General features: G+C 51.0%; 1 protein-coding gene across 4 annotated transcripts; it reads left to right on the forward strand.

Moving 5' to 3' along the window:
- Positions 1 to 1,558: 1,558 nt before the first annotated feature.
- On the forward strand, positions 1,559 to 13,631 carry LAIR1 (leukocyte associated immunoglobulin like receptor 1). 4 transcript variants are annotated; one of them, XM_032271134.1, is made up of 10 exons: positions 1,559 to 1,763; positions 2,777 to 2,812; positions 6,932 to 7,225; positions 9,735 to 9,750; positions 11,291 to 11,364; positions 11,712 to 11,840; positions 11,934 to 11,976; positions 12,065 to 12,102; positions 12,320 to 12,372; positions 12,906 to 13,631. In XM_032271134.1, the coding sequence occupies exons 1-10, from the start codon at positions 1,730 to 1,732 to the stop codon at positions 13,050 to 13,052; spliced, it is 864 nt and encodes a 287-aa protein (XP_032127025.1). In that variant the 5' UTR covers positions 1,559 to 1,729; the 3' UTR covers positions 13,053 to 13,631. The 4 variants fall into 4 exon arrangements, with proteins under 4 accessions (XP_032127025.1, XP_032127023.1, XP_032127022.1 ...); XM_032271133.1 differs by lacking the exons at positions 1,559 to 1,763; positions 9,735 to 9,750; positions 11,291 to 11,364 and having other exon boundaries at positions 2,482 to 2,812; XM_032271132.1 differs by lacking the exons at positions 9,735 to 9,750; positions 11,291 to 11,364; positions 11,712 to 11,840; ... (2 more) ...; positions 12,320 to 12,372; positions 12,906 to 13,631 and having other exon boundaries at positions 6,932 to 9,465.
- Positions 13,632 to 14,381: the final 750 nt, after the last annotated feature.

Consider the following 14,381-nt stretch of genomic DNA (forward strand, 5'->3'; position numbering starts at 1 on the left):
ACACCAAGGGACATTTTTTCTAGTCTCCTTTGCATCCATGTGTAGCTGACTGTAATGACTATTTTTAGCCAAAGATCTGGACAGAAATAACATGTGTAAGTACATTTTGCAAGTGCACAAATGTTTTCTGTTTCTCCTCTTTCTTCGGACCACAAGGTCAGGAGATTGAGACCATTCTGGGCAACATGGTGAAACCCTGTCTCTACTAAAAATACAAAACTTAGCTGGGCACGGTGGCATGCACCTGTAGTCCCAGCTACTCAGGAGGCTGAGGCAGGAGAATCACTTGAACCCGGGAGGTGGAGGTTGCAGTGAGCAGAGATTGCGCCACTGCACTCCAGCCCTGTGACAGAGCAAGACTCCGTCTCAACAACATCAACAACAAAAAGTCCAAAGTCCCAAGTCCAAGTCCAAAGTCTCATCTGGAAAGGAGTTCCTTCCACTTATGATCCTGTAGAATCAAAACAAGCCATTTATCCCCAAGATACAATGGGGGCATAGGCACTGGGAGCACTCCTATTCCCAAAGGGAGAAATCGGCCAAAAGAAAGGGGCTAACAGCCCCACCCGAGTCTGAAATCCAGCAGGGCAGTCACAAACTCCTAAAGCTCTAAAGCAATCCTTGACTCCATGTCCCACATCCGGGGTACACTGATAAGAGGTTTGCTTGGTTCACAAGGCTGCAGGCAGCTCCGTCCCCGTGGCTTTTCCACACAGAGCTTGCAAGCTGCCGGTGGCTCCACCATTCTGGGTCTGGGGGTGGTGCCTCTCTTTGCACCCAGTGCCCAGGTGGGAACTCCAACCACACATTTCCCCTCCATACTGCTCAGTTGCGGTTCTCTGCCTGCCTCAGCCTCCTCAGCAGCTAGGACTACAGGTGCATGCTACTATGCCCAGCTAATTTTTGTATTTTTAGTAGAGACGGTTTCACCATGTTGACCAGGATGATCTCAATCTCTTGACCTCATGATCCGCCCGCCTCAGCCTCCTAAAGTTCAGGGATTACAAGCCTGAGCTACCACGCCTGGCTGGTAGTTCTATTTTTAATTTTTTAAGGAACCTCTGCACTGTTCTCTACAGTGATTGCACAATTTTTCATTTCCACCAAAGTATGCAAGGGATCCAGTTTCTCCACATCCTCACCAATACTGTCGCCTTAAACAAATAATATCCACTGCAGGATGTTTTTAACATGTTAAATACCTTGTTGCGATTTTAGCAAAGATCACAATATTAAAAACTTGGAGAAGGGTTTCTGTGGCTCCCATTTCAAATATGAGGAAATGTCAGCTTCTGGGTTTGTAACGTCTTGCCCAAGAGCTGCGGCCGTTGACTTGTGGAGTTGGGATGGTGTCCAAGTCAGTTTGTTGCATGTCCCCATAGGACAAGGACCTTTATTCTGCCATGTACCCCCGCCCCACCGCCCTCCTGGGCCTAGGTGAGTCCTGGAGGGAGCGGGGTCGGGAGGTCTGGAAAGTTCCCTGCTCCCATAGATTTAGAAAGAGGCGACACATGGGGTAACTAGGTTAGCGTCATCTTATCATGCGGTGACCTTTTTCAGAAAGCACGGCCCTCCCTCCCGTCTCACTAGTGAGAAGTGTGAAAAGAACAGAATAAAAAGCTCTTCCTCTGGTGTGAGGCAGCTGCGGTGGGTGGGAACCCCACAGGCAGGAGGCGCCCGGCCAGCACATACCGCCTGCTCGCGTCTGCTGCAGTCTGGGACCGGGGTCATGTCTCCCCATCCCACCGCCCTCCTGGGCCTAGGTGAGTCCTGGAGGCAGCGGGGAGGGCTGGAAAGTTCCCTGCTCAAGCCTGACTCCAGTCCTGAGGATTCTGGGGGGGGAAGTCTCCTCCTCCCCCAAGACTGCCCTGCTGCTCTGCCCAGGGCCTAAGTCTGACCAGAGAAGACCTTGTCCTAAAAGCAGGGGCCTGGGTGTGGGGATGAGGTCAGCTGTAAGAGGGACTAGGGTGCCGGGCGCAGTGGCTGACGCCTGTAATCCCAGCACCTTGGGAGCCGAGGAGGGTGTATCACCTGAGGTCAGGAGTTTGAGACCAGCCAGGCCAACGTGGTAAAACCCCGTCTCTACAAATACAAAAATAGCCGGGCGTGGTGGCTCGTGCCTGTCATCCCAGCTACTCGGGAGGCTGAGGCAGGAGAATCGCTTGAACCCAGGAGGCGGAGGTTGCAGTGAGCCGAGATCGTGCCACTGCACTCTAGCCCGGGCAACAGAGCAAGACTCTGTCTCAAAAATAAAAATAAGCTTGGCGCAGTGGCTCAAGCCTGTAATCCCAGCACTCTGGGAGGCCGAGGCGGGGGGATCATGAGGTCAAGAGATCGAGACCATCCTGGTCAACATGGTGAAACGCTGTCTCTACTAAAAATACAAAACATTTGCTGGGCATGGTGGCGCGTGCCTGTAGTCCCAGCTACTCAGGAGGTTGAGACAGGAGAATCGCTTGAACCCAGGAGGCAGAGGTTGCAGTGAGCCGAGATCGTGCCACTGCACTGCAGCCTGGGACACAAGAGCGAAACTCCATCTCCAAAAAATTAAAAAGGGCTTGGGGAGCAGGAGCCTTTTTGGAAGAGGAGACTTTGGGATTTATCTTGAAACCATTTTGCAGCAAGAAGGATTATACTCAGACAGTGATGTGGAGGAGGGGTGGTTTGGTCGTTAGGAAATGCTGAATGCCCCCAGCTGCATGGAGCCCCCTTTTGATAGCAGCCCCATATGAGGACTGGGTGGTGGGCATTTCTCTCACTGTGGCTTCTCTTCCAGTGCTCTGCCTGGCCCAGACGATCCACATGCAGGAGGGTGAGTCCCATCTTCATCCCGTCTCCCCAGTCCCCTCTGTACCCCAAGGGCAGTTCTGGGTGGGAGTGATGTTGATTCTCAGAAGGCCTGGAGGGATCCCCTGAAATGTACCCTAGACTGCAAATGATTCCAAATGTGAAATGCACAGCCCTCACCCCTTTCTCTCCTTTATTCTCCACCTGTTGCATTTTGCTTTTCTTATTTTTAAAAATCTTTTTTTTTTGATTGACAAAGAATTGGATATGTTTATGGGATACAATGTGATGTTACAATGTATGTAAACATTGTGGACAGATTAAACAAGACTAACTAACATATCAATCACATCACATACTTACTGTGATGAGAACATTCAAAATGTACTTTTAGCAATTTTGAAATATATGATAAGTGATCCTTAACTATAATCAGCCTGCTGTGCAATAGATCGCAAAACTTACTCCTCCTGTCTCATTGAAAGTTTGTATCATTTGATCAGTGTCTCTCTCAGGCCCTCCACCTCCAGCCTCTAACACCATTATTCTACTCTTTACCTCTGTGAGATGACCTCCTTTTTTTTTTGAGGCACAGTTTCACTCTCGTCACCCAGGCTGGAGTGCAGTGGCGCGATCTTGGCTCACTGCAACCTCTGTCGCCTGGATTCAAGTGATTCTCCTGCCTCAGCCTCACAAGTAGCTGGGATTACAGGCATGTGCCAACATGCCTGGTTAATTCTTGTATTTTTGGTAGAGATGGGATTTCATCATGTTGGCCAGGCTGGTCTCGAACTCCTGACCTCAGGTGATCTACTTGCCTCGGCCTCCCAAAGTGCTGGGAGTACAGTTGTGAGCCACCGCGCCCGGCCGAGATGAACTTTATTTTAGATTCCACATGTGGCATTTGTCTTTCTGTGCCTGGCTTATTTCACTTAGGGTAATATCCTCCAGTTCATCCATGTTGTTGTGAGTAACAGAACATCCTTCTTTTTCTGGGCTGAATAATATTCCACTGCATATGCACACCACATTTTCCTTATCTGTTCATTTGTGGGTGGACGCTCAGGTTATTTCCACGTCTTGGCTGCTGTGGGTCGTGCTGCAGTCATCACGGGAGTGCAGGTGTCACTTCCACACACCGATTTCCACAATGATGGTTCAAATCCAACATGACCAAGGCTGAGCCCGGGAGCTTTCCCCAGATGAGCCCACACTTCCCACGGCAGCTCCTTGGCGGGGAATGTGACAGTCACCAAGGGCAGACTCTGAAGATTCATCCTCTTCTCCATCCTCCTAGATGCATCCTGTCACCCAGTGCTGGTGATTTCACTCTAAATTTTTCTCATCTTTCCCTCTCTTCCTTTACTTTTCCTGCATCTCCCCCAAGTGACTGCACGTCTCCCCTCCACGGCTCCCTGAGGCCGGCTTCTGCCTGTCCATGCCCCGGCTGCCCTCTCCCTTCCTGACGCCAGGAATGCGTGATTTTTGAAAGCACAAACATGACCATTGTACCGTCCACAATTTTTAAACTGTGTTCAAAATTTTTCTTTTAATATCTCATTGTAAGGTGAAACATCATTTTTTCCTCAGAGCCCTTCCCGTTTATCTTCAGGTAGAATCAGACCCACACCCCTCTCTTTGGTCTGGACATGCTGATTTTCCCAGCCACATCCTGTCCCCGTGACTTCAGGCTCACTTATCTCTGCATTCCTGCAGCTTCTTTTGCTTTCTCAAACACTCCATGTTCTGTTCAATATTGGGCTGCCTCACATGCTGATTTAAAAAAAAAAAATCATTTTAAAAATGACCAATGAGGCTGGGTGCAGTGGGTCATGACTGTAATTCAGCACTTTGGGAGGCTGAGGTGGGTGGATCACCTGAGGTCAGGAGTTTGAGACCAGCCTGGCCAACATGGGGAAATCCTGTCTCTATTAAAAATACAAAAATTAGGCCGGGCGCGGTGGCTCACGCCTGTAATCCCAGCACTTTGGGAGGCCGAAGCGGGTGGATCACGAGGTCAAGAGATCGAGACCATCCTGGTCAACACGGTGAAACCCCGTCTCTACTAAAACTACAAAAAATTAGCTGGGCATGGTGGCGCGTGCCTGTAATCCCAGCTACTCGGGAGACTGAGGCAGGAGAATTGCTTGCACCCAGGAGGCGGAGGTTGCGGTGAGCCGAGATCGCGCCATTGCACTCCAGCCTGGGTAACAAGAGCGAAACTCCGTCTCAAAAAAAAAAATACAAAAATTAGCTGGGTGTGCTGATGGGTGCCTGTAATCCAGCTACTCAGGAGGCAGAGGCAAGAGAACTGCTTCAACCTCAGAGGTGGAGGTTGCAGTGAGCCAATATTGTGCCACTGCACTCCAGCCTGGACAACGGAGCGAGACTCTGTATAAAAAAACAAAAAAACACAAAAAGAAAATAAAAGAAAAACCACAAGCAAAACTAAACAAACAAACAAAACAATGAAAACTGCATGTATTTATCATGTCCAGTATGATGCGGTGGGCTATGCACAGCGTGGAACGGCTACATCGAGCTAGGTCACGCAGACAATCCTCCCGTGCTAATCATTAGAATCACCTCTATTAGCAATGTCCAATAATGCAATACACTGCTGTGAACTACAGTCACTGTGTTGTACATTACATCTCTTGAGTTGATTTCTCCTCTCTAAATAAAACTTTGTATCCTTTATAGCGACATTCCCTGGCTGATTTTCCCACTGTGAGTGCCTTGGTGTCCTGTCTGCTCAGCTCAGGTAGCTTCTACTCCTCCCTCAGCTCTCAGCTCAACAGCCCTTCCCCCGACTTTGCCAAGGAGGTCAGCTCCACCGCCCACCAGCCCCTAGATGCCCACACTAACCACAGGAAGCTGATTGCAGTTCACAGCTGCAGATTTGGACAATTCTTCCATCAGTATCTGTCCTCCCTTCTAGACGTCCACCTCCCAAGGGCAGGCATCCTGTGTGTGTCTCTCACGTTTGTGGAAACAGCAGCCCATGAAAAACGTCCTTAAACAGATTGACAAGCAACTGAGATATGGTTAAGAGGAGAACTGGACGAATGGGTGGGTTTGGGATGGCGGAAGGACACAAAATTTCAGCTAGACAGGAGGAGTAATTGAGGAGGGTGCAATGTGGTGACTGCATTAATCACAGTGTATTGCATGCTTGAAAACCGCGAAGAGGGCAGATTTTAAATGTTCTCACCACAAAAAAAAAACATGCAAACTAAGGTTATACTAATTAGCCTGATTCAGCCACTCCACAATGTATACCTGTATCAAAACATCATGTTGCAAACCTTAAATAGATGCAGTTTTGATTTGTCAGTCATAAAGAATGATGAAGTATGGATGAGCGAATTGAAGCCTTGCCAGCTCTCTGCTCTGGTCAGGGATTTTGCTGATTTTGACACAACTTTTCCTGTTTCAGGGTTTCACACCCACCCTTCCCTCCTCCATCCCAAGCCCAGAGACAAATGGGGTTTTCCAAGAGCCTTAATAACAAGGAAATGCAAATTAGGCTGAGAAGAAAGCAGAAACTTTACAGGAAAACCCAGAGACTTGCACTCGCAGCAGGGACCTGTCACAGGCTGGGCTGCTTCAAGCAAATCAGGGCTGGGGGCTTCCCCCTTACCCCCACCAGACCCTCACAGGAGTCTGGCAACCCCCGTCCCACACTCAGTCCCATCCCGGGACTAGCCAGTGCCCTGAGGCCCCAGCACCCATCATCTCCAGAACCCTCACTTCCCTGTCCCCTGTCCTTCACGAGTGACCATGTCTCCCGATGCTGTGCCTCCCTCCCACCCTCTGTCCCTCTGGAAAGTGGCCCTGGGCTCTGCAGCAGACACGAAGGGCCCCAGGCCACTCTGACTCTTTCCATGTGACCCTGAGCAGGGCTCAAACTGTGAGCAAGTCTCAGGGTCCTTAGTGTCCACTGGGAGAATAACTCCGCAGTGATGAGAATTCACACACAGGTGGAAGGTGCAGGAGGCGGGAAATGTTTTAAAGTTGGGCTGTGGTTATGGCTGCATAGCTGTATAAATTTGCTAAAAACCCTGAATTGTGATGTGAATGACATGTGTGACATGGTGACTTCCTACAGTGGACACTGAGTCCTTCTCTGCTTCCCTCTTAGGGGCCCTGCCCAGACCCTCCATCTCGGCTGAGCCAGGCACTGTGATCCCCCGGGGGAGCCCTGTGACTTTCGTGTGCCGGGGCCCGGCTGGAGTTGACACATTCCGCCTGGAGTGGGAGAATAGATCCATGTTCAACGATGCAAAGCATGTGTCTCAACTTATTTCATCTGAGTCAGAGGCCACATTCCGCATTGACTCAGTGAGTGAAGACAGCGCCGGGCGTTATCACTGCCTCTATCATAAGGCTTCCAGATGGTCTCAGCACAGTGAGCAGCTGGAGCTCATGGTGAAAGGTGAGGACGCCACCTGGGCCCTGCCCTGGTCTCAGCTCTGCCCTCGAGCTTGTCCTCAGGTCCCTGGACCCTGTCCCAGCTGCTGTCCTCTCTCTGTGGCCACCCTTGCCCTCCTCCTGACTCCCCGGCCCTCCCCTCCTCCTCTCCCTCTGCCCACACCTCCCCTCTGCCCTCACGCCCACTTAGGTCCTGGCACCCTGGTCCCCTCTGGACGCCACAGATGGCCTGGACACTCAGCCCAGCATCGGGTGGGCTCAGAGCTGCCTCTGCTTGGCTGGGTAGGGAGTGGGTTCCCAGAGATTAGGGGGCAGCCCCCCTACAAGGGGCTGTCTTTTCACACGGGATGGATGGTCCTCTTGTTATTCCTCTCCCCTGAGCCGGAACCTGCCCCAGGGAATGTGCTCCACCTGCTGTGGCTCATCTCCCATTGGGCAGAACACAGGGTCCAGGGGTGGCTCCTGACCAGGGCTGGACAGTACTGTGGGAAATCCTCTGGTATGTGACCACACGGACCCCTGGGTGTGCTCAGCCGCACAGATGTCCTGGAGTCAAAGTCCAATCCACTTTCATGTCCCCCCAGGGCCTCAAAGGAGTCCCCTAAGGTCAAGCAGAGCTGGTGTGGCGGGGGAGCAGAGGGAGTGACCAGTCCCCTGGCAGAATGGGCCAAGCAGCGGTGTTCTTCCAGCCTCCTGTCCCCTTCCCCATTTTTTCTGGAGTCTTGGGGACATTGTCTGGGATTGTGTGATGAACATGGGGCTTTTGGAGGGGGCTCACGGGGGAGGAGAGCAGGTTGGATGGGATGGTTCTAAATATTTCTCCAGCTCTTGTTTACGGGAACCCCTGGGAGTGCCAACTTCCCCCCATACCCACCCCCCTTCCCCCACAGCGACTCCCCCTCTCCCCATTCCCCTTCCTGGTGCACAGAGCCCAGCTCCTCAGCAGGTCAGTAGTATGTTCCTCAGCAAGAGGGGATTACAGCGGGATCTGTGCTGGGGATGCAGCTCTGGGTCCAGCCCTGGGCCCTGGGCTTGGAGTCAAGGACTAGGGAGACCGTGGGAAAGGACTGACACTGCCCAGCTCTGCAAGGTTGCTGATGCTCATAGAGACCACAGCAGCAATGGTACCTCGACTGCAACCTCACTCCACGCCAGGCACCGTGGATGCAAACCCCACTCTATGGCGGAGGTACTAAGCTGATTCTCTAACTCCTCCTCCTCTCTAATATGCAACGCAGAAATTCAAGTTTCTTGCTCAAAGGCAGGAGGCTATGAAGGGGCAGGGGCAGGGGCCACCCACCCGGGCAGCCACACCCCAGACTCCCGGGCTTGCCCGAGCTCCACGCTGCCCCTTTGTGGGCGTGTCCTCACCATTCACCCCGCTCTGCACCTGCGAGCGACTGAGAACTCACCTTCCAACCTGGGGCACCCGGAGAGGGACCCTGGAGGCTCCTGTTGGCATGTGATTTCCAGGGGAGGCCTGAACAGTGGAGTAAGGTCCCTTAAGAGGACCTATGTGAGGCTTCCCTTCCATCTGGCTCTGCCCCGGACTCTGTGAGGGGAGTAAAGCTGCCCCAGGTCCCTGGGTGTCAAGTTGTCCATCTCCCGCTGTGGTCTGTGACCAGAACCTCCCAGGCGAGGACAAGGGGTCAGAAGCCATCCACAGACCCTTCCCTACCTGTGTTCCCATCGCTAGAGTGGTCGTCCTTGACCTAGAGCAGTGACAGTCTGTGAGGCTCGGGCTCTGAGCTCAGACAGGTGGGACCAGGGGCTAAAGCCACATGGGAGGTGGAGGAGTGATGCTGTGCTCCATCCAGACCCCCTCAGAGGCTCCTGGACTGCCAGGGTGCAGTGGGACATGCTCCTGAGTCCAGCAGACCTGGTTCAAGTCCAGCGTCTGGTTTTAATTAGCCTTCTGTCTGCAGGAATATCTTCCCTCTCCTTGTCTCCCTCTCCTTCCCTATCTCCTCTCATCTTTCATGCAGTGACATATAAAAGTTACAAGGACAGACCCTCCTTGCAGCCAGATTGCTGGGTTCATGGTTCAAGTCCCGGTGGTTCTGCCACCCCTTAGCTCTGTGCCTGACGGTGACTCACACAAACCTCCTGTGTCCCAAATTCCTCATGTGAAAAATAGGCAATGAAAAAGCTGTCCCTGCAGAACCATTTAGGGGAGGCCAGGCGCAGTGGCTCACACCTGTAATCCTAGCACTCTGGGAGGCTGAGGCGGGTGGATCATGAGGTCGGGAGTTCAAGACCAGCCTGGCCAATATGGTGAAACCCCATCTCTACCAAAAATATATTTTAAAAAATTAGCCAGGAGTGGTGGTGGGCACCTGTAATCCCAGCTACTGAGGAGCCTGAGGCAGAGAATTGCTTGTACCCAGGAGGCCAAAATCACACCACTGCACTCCAGCTTGGGTGACAGAGCATCTCAAAACAAAAGAAAAAAAGAATTGTTTAGGGGACACTTGAGTTCAGGTACACACAGTGCTTCCATCAGTGCTGATTAGAAAACTCCCAAGGAGGGTGAAGTATTTTGTACTCACAGGGACTGTGCCAGGCATGGAAGCCTCCGGATTTGATGCACCATGAATGAGAAGAAATGGCGTCCCGCCTTGTGAACCTCAATGGGGAGAAATAGTTAGAATGAGTAATAGAAATGCACATATCCCTTTACATGCATACACAAATAAAAATATATGATTTGCAATGTACAATTTCAGATCTATAATTTAAATTATATTAAATACGTTTACATCATATATTACATATATAAGAAACATAATTATATAATAAAAATATGTTAGTGTATCACTACATATGACTATAATATTATATGTTATATGAAATATATATTTACAATATATAGTGTAATAAATTTCAAGTGTTATAATTAATAAATATAGGAATTCATGTAAATATATATTATCTATTATGTATATATTATGTATAATTATGATAGAAAAACATTTTATATTTAATTATAGGTTTATCAGCAATATAAATTACACATTATTATAGTGAATATATGTAACATATAAGTAATTATAAATCATATACATTTAACATATTCATTAAATAGCATGTACATGTCGACTACATAATTAAAAATATATATTTGTTATATATCATACATTTGCATAATACATGATACATATAACCATAAATATTATAAAAAGTGCAATATGGCACATACATAGTACATACGTAATTTTTTAAATGGTGGCAAATGTTATAAAGACCAAGCCCAGGCAGTCATGGTGTAGAATAAGGCATAGTGTGCTGGGTCTTGGACCCTGGAGGAGGCACGAGAGAAGGACACTCCAAGAGAGAATGTCTACCTTTCTTGAAGGATGTTAAAGTCCCTGCCTCCAGACAGGGGAGGGGAGGGGCCGCTGTTCCTGGAAGAGGGACCCTGGGTTTGGGAGAGCCCTGCAGGACCCCGTTTGGTCACCTGTGAAGTGGGTAGTGGTGTGCACTGTGCAGAGGAAGGTGGATAATCGAGATGACAGACAAGCCCTGAACAGGGAGCCTGGCCGGTGCCGCACACACTCGCCTGCTAGCTGCAGGCCTTCAGGAAACAGGAGCACAGCGGGCCTTGGATTCTTCCCACAGGAGGGCGGGTTACATCCCCCATCAGGGGTTTGCCGCTAGGGCAGATAAAATCAGACATGGGGATTCTTGCATTCTGGTGGGAACCCAGAAGGAGGTCAGGGAGGGAAGGGCTCTTTTCCTCTTCTTACAGGTGGCTGGTCTCTGCCTAGATCCGCAGGGGGCAGAGAGCAGCGATGTCTAACACTGCTCTGTACAATAGGGATGGCATTAGGCATGCGTGGTCACTGAGCCCTCGAGATGCAGACAGTGCAGCTAGGTTCTCATGCCATTTAAATATCAATAGTAACGTGTGGCTTTCATTCTGGACAGTAGATGTAGAAAGTTTCCATCATCACAGAAGACTCTGCTGGGCGGGGTGCTGGTCCAGAAGGAGTGGTCAGGGTCCTGGGGAATGAAGGGAGATTCCTGCAGCGGGCATGGGAGGACTCAGAACCTTTTCTGTCCAGCTCAGGGATCTGCCTCCACCTCCTGATTCCTCCCTCCCAGGACCCACGCCAAGGCCTTCAGACAACGGTAACAATGAGCGTGAGTGTTGGGGACTGTGGAGCATGAGCCTGGTGTGTCCCTCTTGGGGAAGGCGAAAGAGGTCAGGCTTTGGAGTTTGTCAGATTCCCGCTCTGCCAATGGCTGGCTGTGTCCCTATGCAGAGGACCCAGCACTCAGGACCCCAGTGGTGGAAGAAGGGAAAATGATCCCTGTGCTGCAGGACCATTATTCCCCTGAGAGATTTTAATCCTTGTGCTGTGGGACGATTATTTATCTGAGGGATTTGATACATTAGTAAGTCTGTGACACACACATGACATGTGTGTGGTATACAGTAGGTGCTCAATAAGTACACACTGCTGAAAACTTGTTTCTGTCTTTCTTAGATGCCCCTGCTCCCCAAGGCCTGAAAGCTGAGCATCTTTATATTCTCATCGCGGTCTCAGTGGTCTTCCTCTTTTGTCTCTTCCTCCTGGTCCTCTTCTTCCTCCATCGCCAGAATCAGATAAAGCAGGGTAGGTGCCAGGGGTAGGGTGGAGTGACTTGGGGAAGCTGTCAGGAGATGCTAGGAAGAAGGTCTCCTTAATTCAGACCCCAACTGTCCTCAGGGCCCCCAAGAAGCAAGGATGAGGAGCAGAAGCCACAGCAGAGGTGAGGCCCCCGGGAATGAGTCCTGGACGTCCATCCAGTCCTCTGCCTCCAGGCTGCCCCTAATGTTCATTTTTATTTTTCCTCTCAGGCCCAACCTGGCCATTGATGTTCTAGAGAGAAAAGCAGGTAAAGGGGAAGGAGGAGGGACAGGCCTGGGACAGGGAAGTGAGAACTTGGTGCCAATCCAGATGCAATGCAGGGGGAGAGGGGAAGAATCTTCAGGAACATTCTAGAAGGTCATATTATAGATTGGATGCAGGATGACATCTGAAGTGGGGGGTCTCAGGCAGATTTGCCCTGTGACATCCTCCCCAGGAAACTGACCATGTGTCCTGTCCCCCAGACATGGCCACAGTTGATGCACTTCCTGAGAAGGACAGAGGGACCAACATGTCGGTGAGCCTTCCTGCTAATTATCAAAGTACCCCAAATTTAGCAGCTTGAAAAAAGTCTCAGTTCCTTGGGTCAGGAATTCAGGAGTTGCTCAGCTGGGCAGTTCCGGCTCACAGTCTGTGCTGAGGTTGCTGTCGAGAGGTTGCCCAGGGCTGTGTGCTTCTGAAGGGTCCTGTGGGCTGGAGGCTCCACATCTGAGACGCTCACTCCCACAGCTGCGGCAGGAAGCCTGTGTTCCTCTCACAGGGGCCTTTCCACACTGCCAGCTTCCCCCAGAGGGAGGGACCCCAGGGTGGGGGGAGGGCAGAACACAATGTCTTTTGCCTCAGCTTGGAAGTCAGGAGTCTTCTCTTCTGCCTTGTTTACTGTCACACAGACCAACCCTCACACCCTGTGGGTGGGCTCTTCACACGGATGCAATTTCAGCAGCGGGTCCTCAGGGCCCATGGAGATGGCAATCCCAGCCCTCCATCCCCACAGCCCCACATCCTTACCCTCTACCAGCCTCTCCCTCACCCTGGCTCTCTCTCTCCCAGGCCCCGACTGCAGAAGGCCCCCAGGAGGTGACATATGCTCAGCTGGACCACACGGCCCTCACACACAGGACAGCCCAGGCTGTGTCCCCACAGTCCACAGAGCCCCTGGCCGAGGCCAGCACGTACGCAGCCATTGTCAAACGCTGACCGCAGGCCCACCTGGCCTCTGCACCTGGAGACTCTAGGAAAAGGCTGAAGCAGCCCTTTGGAAGGCTTCTGCTTGGACTCATCCTCGTCTGGAAAGGCCCCCAGGCAGATCTCCTGGAGACAAGAGCTGGAGACTGGAGGTTTCTAACCAGCATGCAGAAGGCTCGTTAGCCAGCTGGTCCCTTCTACAGTTGAGCAGCTCCTTGGACAGACTGTTTCTCAGTTGATTCTAGAGACCCAGCTACAGTTACCTGGCTGTTTCCAGAGACCCCGCTAAAGTCACTTGCGTTTTCTAGAGGCCCAGCTACAGCCATCAGGCTATTTCCAGAGACCCAGCTACCGCCAGTCAGCTGATTTCCTGAGTAGTGACGCAGCCCGCAAACTGGTCCCAGGTGTCTCCTGTGAACCTCCAGTGATCCCAGAGACTGCTGTAATTATCTTCCCTGCTGACCCCAAAGACCGTCCCAGAAGTCATGTGCTAACCTTGAGACTGCGCTATACACACCCAGCTGACAGCTAAGCCCAATTCTCTGCATCACGCTTTCCTCTGTGCATCAATAAATTATTTTGAAGACCTCACATCTGGCAGCCCCGTTCCTGGTCCTCGGTGCACAGGTCACGTGGACCCAGCCTCTGCCTTCACAGTTGTTCAAAGCTAAGTAAAGGAAACAGAGCCTACAAAGGAGGTGTCAGAAAGAAAGCATTTTCTTTTTTAAATTTAATTGATAAAGATTGTACATATTCAGGGCATAAAATGTGATAATTTGTTATACCCATGCATTATGCCATGATAACCACAATCTTTTTTTTCTTGTTTTGAGATGGAGTTTCACTCTTGTTGCCCATGCTGGACTGCAGTGGCATGATCTTGGCTCACCGCAACCTTCGCCTCCCAGGTTCAAGTGATTCTCCTGCCTCAGCCTTCCGAGTAGCTGGGATTACAGGCATGCACCACCATGCCTGGCGAATTTTTGTATTTTTAGTAGAGACGGGGTTTCACTATGTTGGCCAGGCTGGTCTCGAACCCCCAACCTCAGGTGCTTCACCCGCCTTGGCTTCCCAAAGTGCTGGGATTACAAGCGTAGGCCACCGTGCCTGGCTGATAACCACAATCAAATTCACCAGCGCACCCATCACCACGGATACTAGATATTAGAATGAATGAAGGAGGTTCAGCTGGGTGAAGGCAGAGAGCTGACCCTACCAGTCCACACCTGCACATATATGCACAGGAATGCATGCTCTCACACACATGCATACACACGGATAGATGTGCACGCACACTCCCATGCCCAGGAAACCAAGAAATCACTGAGCCTGCTTTGGTTG

The sequence above is a fragment of the Sapajus apella genome, unplaced genomic scaffold (assembly GCF_009761245.1).
Source record: "Sapajus apella isolate SASKATOON/1434 unplaced genomic scaffold, GSC_monkey_1.0 scaffold224, whole genome shotgun sequence".
NCBI lineage: Eukaryota > Metazoa > Chordata > Mammalia > Primates > Cebidae > Sapajus > Sapajus apella.

Excerpts from the sequence above, each read along its gene's own strand:
- LAIR1 (XM_032271131.1), top strand. The coding sequence starts at position 2,686 with ATGCCCCCAGCTGCATGGAGCCCCCTTTTGATAGCAGCCCCATATGAG. Across the intron at positions 2,813-6,931 it reads GACGATCCACATGCAGGAGG|GGGCCCTGCCCAGACCCTCC; the intron begins GTGAGTCCCATC and ends CTTCCCTCTTAG.